Source organism: Hordeum vulgare, chromosome 6H (genome assembly GCF_904849725.1).
Source record: "Hordeum vulgare subsp. vulgare chromosome 6H, MorexV3_pseudomolecules_assembly, whole genome shotgun sequence".
Taxonomy (NCBI): Eukaryota; Viridiplantae; Streptophyta; class Magnoliopsida; order Poales; family Poaceae; genus Hordeum; species Hordeum vulgare.
This window is the reverse complement of record NC_058523.1, coordinates 334,109,539-334,122,166: the sequence shown is the minus strand read 5'-3', so window position 1 is coordinate 334,122,166 and position 12,628 is coordinate 334,109,539. Positions and strand designations below refer to the sequence as shown.

Here is a 12,628-nt window from a genome sequence, read left to right as displayed (position 1 = left end):
GTCTCTCGACCCATAATAGCAGTCATGCAAATACAAGCCAGTGGAAGAGTTATAAACTGTCTGGGTACAGACAGGGCAACTAGAAGGCACATGGCCTGACTATACTACAGAGCCGACGTAGGGCCAGGTCGTAGCTGGGACACCAGCTACTCGTCGTCGTCGATGTCTACGAAGAACCCTCCATTAGGGTCATTAGCAACCTCTGCAACATATATTAAGCACACATGAGTACTAAGGTACTCAGCAAGACTTTAGGAGAACTAACTACTCATGCAAGGTATCAAAAGGTATTGTGGGGTTTCATGCGGGAAGCCAGCATTTGACTCGTGGCTAGACAACTTGCATTTTTAAATTAGTTTTGACAACTTGATTTCTCGCACACGAGTCCACTAACACCACAACAATACACTATCGTGGAATCACTCCGTCTCCATACGGAAATGCCGTCCACGACACTCACGCTTATCTTGACAAATTCTATGGGTAGCCATTGAAGTTATCTATGAACAACATATGTCTCCAAGTAGTCCATATCCGCGGACGCGGCTATTCGAATAGATCATAACCCTATAGGGGTGTACTTCGTCACACACCCTCTTGCCACTTATCGCCATGTGCACGTCATGCACCTCGGCAACCTTCAAGCGGAAGCCCAGCGAGGGAGTCGGCCACGACCGTTAACCACACTAGTACTTAGTCCATGTTTATCGCCTATCTGAGAGTAACCCGTACGGAAGTCCGGCCGAGGTTTCCGCCACGGCCTCAAACGATGTGCGTAGGGTTCCCAAGCCCACCATACGGGTTCCACTTGGTACACCGTGCCACTGCCTACCGCATCACGGTCCACCTCTCAGGTCAGCACAATGCATGGCCTCCAGCATTACTATAAACACCAGAAACTACTTGCAACTCCTGGACCGAGTACTACGCGATTAATAGGCCGAGCGGGGTCATATTTCAGGGCCCAGCATGTGGTAGTATCTAGTCTTGGATTACATACACGGAACTCAGTTCCTAAGGACGGTTCCAATGAAACAACCCGCCATGTACTCCTACACAGCCTTTCACCGGTACCTTTACCAAATCAAGTTCAACACACAACCTTTGCTTACCGAACATATTCCACATTTCTGTTCATCTCCCAGATGACAGACCATACACAACTCTAAGCACAGCATGCATAGCAGGATAAGGCACATCATAGCTCAAGCAACTACCAGTATGCTAGGTTGCAAGGTTCGGCTATTTACTGTGACAAGGTTAAGTCATGCAAAGGAAGTGGGTCCAACTATCGTGGCAAAAGCAGTTGAAGCATTTGATCCTAATGCAATAAATAGGTGCAGGAGCAAGAACATGGGAGTTATCGGGATGATCAAAAGGGTTGCTTGCCTTGTTGCTCAGAGGAGGAACGATAGCCGTCAGACGGATATTCGGTGGAATCCGGGGTGCGGAGCCTACCGAAATGAATGGCAACATTCAATAACAATCATATGCACTCAAAATGATGCATGAACATGGCATGAGAATGCAAGGTGATAAGTTATTATTTTCAACATGTAGTAGGTTTAGAGTTGATTTGAATCACATTCGAATAGCAATTCAAACGGGGTATTCTCGGATACCGGTTTAATTGATTCGACCTGATGCTCGGTTCAACTTGATGTTAACATGCATAAAATGTCATGTTATGATACTGATTTGTAATTAGGGCAGTGTGTGATCATTGCATATGTAATGAAATTTGAATATTTTTGCAAATTCCATTTATAAAGTGATTAAAGAATTGAGTTATTCCTTATTTCACAATTTAGGGTTCTGTAACTTTTTCAAACAGGGTTGAAAACAGCATAATCAGAATCCTTGAATTTTTCTCATACTTTTTCATATATAAATTATTTTCATTGGCGTTACAGATTAATTTCTATGATTTTTACAAGTTTTAGCAATTTACTGGAATTATTTCTATACTGGAAATTCTATTTATTGCATCAGGCTGACGTCAGTAGGTCAGCCGACCTGTGCAGGTCAAACCTGACAGGGGGGCCCCACTGGTCAGCCTCTCTGGGACTAATCCCGCGCTGACCAGCCCCTAATTGGGGTTTGACCAGGCGTAAGGCCCTCTGGCAGCGACTGAGGGGAGGGCGATTACGCCCTAATGGTCGGCCACGTCGACGCCCACCGGAGGGTGGTCACCGGCGACCAGACCCGCGGCGGAGGGCTCGCCGGAGGCGACCTAGACCGCGCTGCACAGCACCAAAACACACGCGGTTGGCAGCTACAGCATGCTCGCGAAGTGGCCGATCTGGCAGGACCAACTTGGGAGGCTAGGGTCGCCGGAAGAGGCGTCGGCGACGAGCCGGAGCGGCGGCCGAAGCTCGGGCGTCATCGGGGTCTTTGAACCAGAGGGATCTATGCTCGGTTCTTAGCTGCTACGGCATCTACGCGTCGTCCTGGAGCTGCTGGTGCCCTCGGAAGGACGAGCTGAACATTGGAGGGCTACCGGCGACGAGCGGCAGCGGCGGTCCTCGCCGGGCTCCGGTGAAACTAGAGCTAGAGGAGGGGATCGACGGGGGAAACTTAGGGGAAACGACCACATGCTCACGGGGAGTGCAGAGCAGAGCTTAGACGGCTCGGGGAAGGCCTGGGGGCGACGAATCGACGGGAGAGGTCCGGCGGCCGGAGGTGGAAGACGACGGCGTTGCGGGCGTTGCAGGGCTCGAGGAAGCTTCGGCTTCTGAAGAGATGACCAGGGCGACGAGGCGGAGCTAATGGCGTGCTCTGGGAGGGAGTCCTATGGCCAGGGGCACGGGCAGCTCGAGCTCGAGCTCGGCTCTAATGGCGGGAGCAAGGAGGAGGAGGAGATCCGGGAGGAGGAGGAGAACCGAGGCGGGGAATGGATAGGGGAAGCTCTGGGGAGCTTATCCCCGTCGTCACCAGCGCGAGGCGGCGGCCAGGCAGGCACGCAGGTGCGTGGCAACGCCGGAGGGGGCGGCGGCCACCTCCTGCTGCCTACTGGCGCGAGGGAGGGGACGAGCGGGGAGATGAGCCGGGCCAGGCTTGGGCGACAGGTAAGTTTTTTTCCATTTTCTCTGTTTTTGTTTTTCTGTTTTGCTAATTATTGATTTGCCAATTAATTCAGCTTCAAAACAAAAAGTAAAAACTATTTTAGACCTCCTGAAATATTTGTTATAATATCCCCACTCATTTCCAAGGTTTTCAACATTTTTGGAAAATTATAGTTTCTGATTTCAAATTTTAAATTTGAAACCAGTGGCTTTTTGCATTTAATCAAAAAGCTTAAAGTGTCAAGAAAATAGTTTTCTCCAATGCTCATTTACTTTCATGATTTATCAGAAAGTTTGAACATTTCTTGAGGCCATTTTGGGTTCATTGATTTTGAACTAGTTTGAGATTTCCTTTAATTGAAATGGTGGCTAGGGTTTTGAGTTTTTCCTATGCCACTTTGTTGTTTTTGTTGAAACTTCTTAGATGCAAATGCAAAGAAGACATGAGCACAATGCTATCTTGCTTAAGGGTTAGGGATGTGACACGAAGCCCCAAACATTCAAGAAACGACAATTTAGATTTCTCTAAACCTCAGTCAATACTGTGTCATCTCAACGGAAATACGCGGTGCCCTATTTAAAGTGAATGCGGTTGTCTCTAATGCATAACCCATAAACGATAGTGGTAATTCGATAAGAGACATCATAGCATGCACCATACCAAATAGTGCGTGGCTATGACGTTCACACACATCATAACACTATGATGTTCCAGGTAGCATGAAGTGCGAAACAATTTCCACATTGTCTTAACTGCGTACCAAAACTCGTAACTCAGATATTCATTTCTATGATCATATCGCAGACAGTTTATCCTCTTGTTACGACGAACTTCACTCTGAAACAGAATTGAACTTTTCAATATTTCAGACTTGTGATTCATTAAGTAAATACTCTTGTATCTACTTAAATGGTCATTGAAGTAAGAACATAATGATATCCACTGCGTGCCTCAGCACCCATTGGACTGCATACATCAAAATGTATCACTTCCAACAAGTTACTATCTTGTTTCATCTCAATGAAAAACAAGGCCTTGCTCATGTGGTATGATTTGCATGTCACTAGTGATTCAAAATCAAGTGAGTATAAAGATCCATCAGCATGGAGCCTCTTCATGCAATTTATACCAACATGACTCAAGCGGCAGTGCCACAAGTAAGTGGTACTATCATCATTACCTCATGTCTTTTGGCACCAATATCATGAACATGTGTAACACTACGATCGAGATTCAATAAACCATTGAAGGTGATTATTCAAGCAAATAGAGTAACCATTATTCTCTTTAAATGAATAATCGTATTGCAATAAACACAATCCAATCATGATCATGCTTAACGCAAGCACCAAATAACAATTATTTAGGTTTAACACCAATCCCGATGGTAGAGGGAGCGTGTGACGTTTTGATCATATCAATCTTGGAAACACTTCCAACACGTATCGTCACCTCGCCTTTAGCTAGTCTCCGTTTATGCCGTAGCTATCATTTCGTGTTACTAATCACTTAGCAACCGAACCGGTATCCAATACCCTCATGCTACTAGGAGTACTAATAAAGTACACATCATGTATATCAAATATACTTCTTTCGACTTTTGCCAGCCTACTTATCTACCAAGTATCTAGAGTTGCTCCGCCTCAGTGACTGTTCCCCTCATTACAGAAGCACTTAGTCTCAGGTTTGGGTTTAATCTTGGGTCTCTTCATTAGTGCAGCAACTGTTTTGCCGTTTCACGAAGTATCCCTTCTAGCCCTTGCCTTTCTCGAAACTTAGTGGTTTTACTAACTATCAACTGTTGACGCTCCTTCTTGATTTCTACTTTCGCAGTGTCAAACATCGCGAATCACTCAAAGATCATTGTATCTATCCTTGATATGTTATAGTTCATCACGAAGCTCTCACAGCTTGGTGGCAGTGACTTTGGAGAACTGTCACTATCTCATCTGGAAGATTAACCCCCACTTGATTCAAGCGATTGTCATACTCAGACAATCTGAGCACACGCTCAACGATTGAGCTTTTATCCTTTACTTTGTGAACAAGGAATCTTGTCGGAGGTCTCGTACCTCTTAACAAGGGCACGAGCATGAAATCACAATTTCATCTCTTTAGAACATCACTTATGTTCCATGACATTTCAAAACGTCTTCGGCGCCTTGCTTCTAAGCCATTAAGTATTTTGCACTGAACTATCGTGTAGTCATCAGAAACGTGTATGTCGGATGTTCACAGCATCCACAGACGATGATCGAGGTGCAGCACACTGAGTGGTGCATTAAGGACGTAAGTCTTCTGCGCAGCAACGAGGACAATCCTCTTCAAAGTTTGCTACTATCAACTTTCAACTAAATTTTCTCTAGGAACATATAAAAACAGTAGAGCTATAGCGCAAGCTACATCATAATTCATAAAGACCATTAGACTATGTTCATGACAATTAGTTCAATTAATCATATTACTTAAGAACTCCCACTCAAAAAGTACATCTCTCTAGTCATTTGAGTGGTACCTGATCAAAATCCACTATCTCAAGTCCGATCATCACGTCAGTCGAGAATAGTTTCAGTGGTAACCATCTCTATGCTAATCATATCAACTATACAATTCATGCTCGACCTTTCGGTCTCATGTGTTCCGAGGCCATGTCTGGAGATGCTAGGCTCGTCAAGCTTAACCCGAGTGTTCCGCGTGTGCAACTGTTTTGCACCCGTTGTATGTGAACGTTGAGTCTATCACACCCGATCATCACGTGGTGTCTCGAAACGAAGAACTGTCGCAACGGTGCACAGTCGGGGACAACACAATTTCGTCTTGAAATTTTAGTGAGAGATCACCTCATAATGCTACCGTCGTTCTAGGCAAGATAAGGTGCATAAAGGATTAACATCACATGCAATTCATAAGTGACATGATATGGCCATCATCACGTGCTTCTTGATCTCCATCACCAAAGCACCGGCACGATCTTCTTGTCACCGGCGCCACACCATGATCTCTATCATCATTATCTCCATCAACGTGTCGCCATTGGGGTTGTCGTGCTACTCATGCTATTACTACTAAAGCTACGTCCTAGCAATATAGTGAACGCATCTGCAAGCACAAACGTTAGTTTAAAGACAACCCTATGGCTCCTGTCGGTTGCCGTACCATCGACGTGCAAGTCGATATTATCTATTACAACATGATCATCTCATCCATCCAATATATCACATCACATCGTTGGCCATATCACATCACAAGCATACCCTCCAAAAACAAGTTAGACGTCCTCTAATTTTATTGTTGCATGTTTTACGTGGTGACCATGGGTATCTAGTAGGATCGCATCTTACTTACGCAAACACCACAATGGAGATATATGAATTGCTATTTAACCTTATACAAGGACCTCCTCGGTCAAATCCGATTCAACTAAAGTTGGAGAAACTGACACTTGCCAGTCATCTTTGAGCAACGGGGTTACTCGTAGCGATGAAACTAGTCTCTCGTAAGCGTACGAGTAATGTCGGTCCAAGCCGCTTCAATCCAACAATACCGCGGAATCAAGAAAAGACTAAGGAGGGCAGCAAAACTTTTGTGTTCTGCTCGATAAGACATCTACGCATGAACCTAGCTCATGATGCCACTGTTGGGGAACGTCGCATGGGAAACAAAAATTTTCCTACGCGCACGAAGACCTATCATGGTGATGTCCCTCTACGAGAGGGGATATTCGATCTACGTCCCTTGTAGATCGCACAGCAGAAGCGTTAGTGAACGCGGTTGATGTAGTGGAACGTCCTCACGTCCCTCGATCCGCCCCGCGAACCGTCCCACGATCAGTCCCACGATCTAGTGCCGAACGGACGACACCTCCGCGTTCAGCACACGTACAGCTCGACGATGATCTCGGCCTTCTTGATCCAGCAAGAGAGACAGAGAAGTAGATGAGTTCTCCGGCAGCGTGACAGCGCTCCGGAGGTTGGTGATGATCTAATCTCGGCAGTGCTCCGCCCGAGCTCCGCAGAAACGTGATCTAGAGGAAAAACCATGGAGGTATGTGGTCGGGCTGCCGTGGCAAAGTTGTCTCGAATCAGCCCTAAAACCTCCGTATATATAGGTGGGAGAGGGGGGGCCTTGCCTTGGGGCTCAAGGAGCCCCAAGGGGGTCGGCCGAGCCAAAGGGGGGAGTCCTCCCCTTCCAAACCGAATCCAACTAGGTTTGGAAGGTGGAGTCCTTCCCCTTTTTCCCACCCCCCTTTTTTTTCTTTTTCTCTTTGATTTTCTTCCTATGGCGCATAGGGCCTTCTTGGGCTGTCCCACCAGCCCACTAAGGGCTGGTGCGCCACCCCCAAGGCCTATGGGCTTCCCCGGGGTGGGTTGTCCCCCCCCCCCCCCCCCGGTGAACACCCGGAACCCATTCGTCATTCCCGGTACATTCCCAGTAACTCCGAAAACTTTCCGGTAATCAAATGAGGTCATCCTATATATCAATCTTCGTTTCCAGACCATTCCGGAAACCCTCGTGATGTCCGTGATCTCATCCGGGACTCCGAACAACATTCGGTAACCAACCATGTAACTCAAATACGCATAAAACAACGTCGAACCTTAAGTGTGCAGACCCTGCGAGTTCGAGAACTATGTAGACATGACCCGAGAGACTCCTCGGTCAATATCCAATAGCGGGACTTGGATGCCCATATTGGATCCTACATATTCTACGAAGATCTTATCGTTTGAACCTCAGTGCCAAGGATTCATATAATCCCGTATGTCATTCCCTTTGTCCTTCGGTATGTTACTTGCCCGAGATTCGATCGTCAGTATCCGTATACCTATTTCAATCTCGTTTACCGGCAAGTCTTGTGTGCGATGTTGTATTACCTAGTGGGCCCCGAGATACCTCTCCGTCACACGGAGTGACAAATCCCAGTCTCGATCCATACTAACTCAACGAACACCTTCGGAGATACCTGTAGAGCATCTTTATAGTCACCTAGTTACGTTGCGACGTTTGATACACATAAAGCATTCCTCCGGTGTCAGTGAGTTATATGATCTCATGGTCATAGGAACAAATACTTGACACACAGAAAACAGTAGCAACAAAATGACACGATCAATATGCTACGTCTATTAGTTTGGGTCTAGTCCATCACATGATTCTCCTAATGATGTGGTCCCCTTATCAAGTGACAACACTTGCCTATGGTCAGGAAACCTTGACCATCTTTGATCAACGAGCTAGGCAACTAGAGGCTTACTAGGGACAGTGTTTTGTCTATGTATCCACACATGCACTGTGTTTCCAATCAATACAATTATAGCATGGATAATAAACGATTATCATGAACTAAGAAATATAATAATAACTAATTTATTATTGCCTCTAGGGCATATTTTCAACAAGCCTAACCCTAGCCTAACCCTAAAACAACCATAATGCAAACATCCAAACAACCCTAATCATAACACCATCATACCCCTTATCATAACATACAAACAAATACAACAATATTATATACATCCCACATTTCATGAAAAACTAGGGTTTCCTCAAATTTGCAAAAAAAAAAGACCACAAGATATTTTTCTTTGGATGAGAATGAGGGGAGAGGTGGGGATTACCTTAGGGGAGTGATTGGACAACAAATGTCCGGTCCAAACCTTCAGATTTGGTGATTTGGAGAAGGATTTGAAGAGGGGCCCGTGGCTGGGAGAGGGGGCTGGGGGAGGGGAATGAGGAGGGGGTGGGGAGGGGGTGGGGAGGGGGGCTGGCCCGTGCCTGTTTAAGTCAATGTGTGGCGCCTAAGCGTTCGGCGCCACACATTACAATGTGTGACCCCTGAGGCTTAGGCGTCACACGGCCTGGGGGTGGGCCCTCTCTGCCAGGTGGTCGGGGGGGGGGTGTGTGTGACGCCGAACGGCTAGGCGTCACACAGTGTAGTGTGGCGCCTAGGTGTTGGGCGCCACACAAAAGGGTCAGCCGGGTGACATATTTTTCCCGAGGGGTCACTCCGTGAGTTCTTCCCCTCGGGGGTCATTTTTGTTAATTTTGCCTACAAGGCAACGTAGTTTTTCTTATAGTGTTTGTCCTCAGATAAAGAATGAAACTACCACCTATTCACCTGAATGGCCTCAGATACACAATGGCCTCGGATACTTACGAATTCGGGTTCTCATATGCACAGTCAGATGTTATTTCTTTTATTCATGTGCCGCCACAAAAGTTCATACATCAACACCAAACTACCGTCCACACTCCACAAGACCCGAAAAGGAAAAGAAAATACAAATGGCGGGGCGAACACTTGGAAAGTAGTGTCGAAACTCGACAACCAACCACATGCTATCCATCTACACGCGCGGGAAATTCACCGGCGCAGGAGACGCGAGGCCTCGGCGGTAGAGCAGCTCGCTCATGACCTTGTATGCATGCTGCGTCAGGTGGACGCCGTCCCAGCTAAGGTACTCTTCCGGCCTCGCGCACACCGCCGTCCCCGGCGCGCCGCAGATCCTGTCCATGTCGAAGTTGTACGCGCCGCCGCCAACGCCGCAGCACGCCTTGGTCGCGGCCGCCGCGTCGAATCCCATCTTGGACGCGCCCCTGAGCATCTGCACGTAGGCTGAGAAGTAGTCGGCGTAGGCGATGGTCGCGGACGGGTAGATCTTGCGCAGCTCCCGGATGCCCTGCAGCAGCAGCACGTTGTGCATCTGCGTGAAGAGGTTGAGCCCCATGAGGCAGCCGTTGCCGTCGTACGCCGCCGGGTCCGTCTCGTTCACGGCCTCGAGGTAGCTGGGCACGCAGCCAAGCGGGAAGTTGCCCGGGATCACCATCCGCGTGGCGCCCATGTCGAGCAGCTCCTTGGCTGCGGCCGTGATGGACTTGACGACCTGCGGGACGAGGACCAGCGACTCCACCGCGCCGGTTATCATGTGCCCGATGTTGTAGAGGCCGCCGTTGGGCTGAGGGCTGTTCATGGCGAAGGCGTAGTTGTAGTCGTTCCCGCCGATCTCTCCGACCAAGACCAGTGAGCTCGCCAGCTTGTCGCGCATCTCCGAAGGGGTTTTGGTGGTGCTGGCCATGAAGTCCTTGAAGCGTTGGAGCTGGACAGAGAGGGAGCTGTTGGTGTGGGTCATGTGGAGCCCTATCCTGGCGAGGTCCGCCGTGTCGAGGGCGGTGGCGCCCGTGACGGCGAAGTTGACGCCGTGCGTGAAGTCGGCGCCCCTGTCGAGGTACGGGCTCAGCAACGGCAGTCCAAGATCCTGGGCGAGGAAGTCGATCATGAGGTAGCCGTCAGAGCATCGCCCGGTGGCGCCGCCGATGGCGGAGCCGTAGGGGAGCTTCCCGGTGTGCTCCATCAGCCCGACGGCGCCTTCCCGGATGAAGTTCCCGGTGTCCGATATGGAGTCCCCAAAGTTGTATATCGCCGTGATGCCATCGACCATATTCGGCGCCGGAGAAGGTGGGACGGGCCTCCCGAGGCAGCCGACTACGAGGAGTAGCACCACCAGGTAGCGGAGAAGCACTGCCGATGCCATGGACTGTCACGCAAAGTTGCACGCTACTATACTACGGTACAGTGCTAGGTTGTCGGTCGTGTATTGGTAGCGATGGATACGCAGGTTTCGGTGCCGAAAAGATTGTGACCACAGCCCCCCTATTTATGGCGTCTAGCCGTTCCCGACTTTCATTTCCGCCAGGACAAAGTGACCACCGGTGCAGTTCACAAACGGATTCGAAGATAGATCTAGGATACCCGTATCTCTCCTTCTTTAAAGGGAAATGCTCTGTTCGGCCCGCCGCGCGGGCCGCCCGATCCGCCAGCTATACGCGGGTCACGTCGTTAGATCTTTGTGCAATAATTTTTTCTCAATGTAACAACTTTTATCTATGATGCAACAATTTCGTCAACGGTTGCAATAAAAAAATTGTAGCTAAAAAAATATCTACGTACTCGTAGCAAAAAGAAATTGATGATGAGCGGTAGTAAAACAAAAAATAAGGTTGTAGCAAAACAATCCGGTAAACTCGGGTTGCAACTCTGACGAACATGCAGTGAACGGTTGTAGCAAAAAATGATACCGGTTGTGACAAAAATTAACACGGTTGTAGAAAAAAAATTCAACGAACTCGAGTTGCAACCAAACGTGGATGCAACTTCTTTAATGAACAAGTTGCAACAAAATAGAAAATGCTTGTATCAAAGTTAACCGCGTTTGTAGCAAATCTACATTAAAAATGTTGCATATGTGGACGAGTGTATCAAATTTATACATGGTTGTAGTAAATCTGTAATAAACAATGTTGCATGGCTGCTGCCAGGCGCGCGAGCCGCGAGGTTCGGTTCGGCCGGCGCTCGGGCTGCAAGCATTTACCTTTAAAAAAAGACGTTCTTCGTCCAACATCCTCCTTTCCTCTTGTCATTTATTGACTTGCCAAACAAAGTTATGTTTTCTTTGACAAGATAGTACTACTATAGAATATCAAAAATAACTGATTATCAAATAGAATTCTAAAAAATATGTAGATAGGTAAATCATATGCATGAGTTGGTAAACAATTATTTAGATAATCATACTACTATGAGAAGTAACCATGGGTTAATATACTATAGAATATCTGAAAAGATAAATCCCGAACATCTTATTTTTGGCATTTGGGGCTGTCCTTCTAACTTTTGGATGATTTGCACGAATTTTGAAGCAAGTCTAGTCGTCATTGTAGTTTTTTACGAAGTTCGGGATAACAACCGAACCGAGCAAACAATTTGTGTAATGTATCGTCCCTCTCTTCGCTCAACGGCTTCTCTCCACACTCTTTTCCTCCCCATGTCCATGTCCCTTCTCACTCATCTTCCCTCCATCATCCCGATTGTCCCCGCATGGATCAGATTCTAACAAGCTCGACGGCCAGCCCAAACTCACTGTCGCTATCCGAGGGCCCTTAGTCCATGCCTCGGTGCGTGGTGCAGCGCAACCACCCCCGAAGAGACGTGCGCGAGCTCCGGGAGATTTTTACGGGACCTGCAACCACATGAGGAGCGGGAGTGTCAGCCCTCACCACTGCGACGCCAAACACCATGGCTAAGATTGCGGTGGCAGTTGTGTAAATGGCAATTCTCGAGCGACTCGATTTTGTTTCAGACGAAATGAAATAAGTGTGAGTATGGTCCTCGTGAGATTACGAAAACGGCATGACAATTTTGCCATTGCGACAGTCTTAAAACTCTTGCAATGTTTTGAAGCCATTTTTTGGCATATTACCGAATATCATAACAATACACACTTTGTTAAATATTTTTGGCATGATAACAATCTTTATACGTTTGCCGTGTCACCGGTAGAAAATTTGTCATATCACTAACCCAAAATTTCCCATGGCAAAATTTTCTATCTTACCAAAATATATTTTGCCATGGAAAAATCTTACAACATTTGCCGTGGTTTTTGAGCGGGTGCGATGGTTGCCTGCTTCGTCAAGATGCAAGGGCGCGTGCAGACCGTGCTCACCATCGTCCACGTGCGCTCGTCGACATGGAGGCTGATGGCGCGGTGGAGGCTCACCCTGG

At 47.6% G+C, this 12,628-nt stretch overlaps 1 protein-coding gene across 1 annotated transcript; it reads right to left on the bottom strand.

The window, feature by feature from the left end:
• Positions 1–9,240: 9,240 nt before the first annotated feature.
• Positions 9,241–11,120, bottom strand: LOC123406089 (acetylajmalan esterase-like). Its single transcript, XM_045099580.1, has one exon. It carries the CDS (start codon positions 10,596–10,598, stop codon positions 9,414–9,416), a length of 1,185 nt encoding a protein of 394 aa, XP_044955515.1. The 5' UTR covers positions 10,599–11,120; the 3' UTR covers positions 9,241–9,413.
• Positions 11,121–12,628: the final 1,508 nt, after the last annotated feature.

What these genes read in the sequence shown, in the direction of transcription:
- LOC123406089 (XM_045099580.1), bottom strand. Translation starts at nt 10,598, where the DNA reads ATGGCATCGGCAGTGCTTCTCCGCTACCTGGTGGTGCTACTCCTCGTA.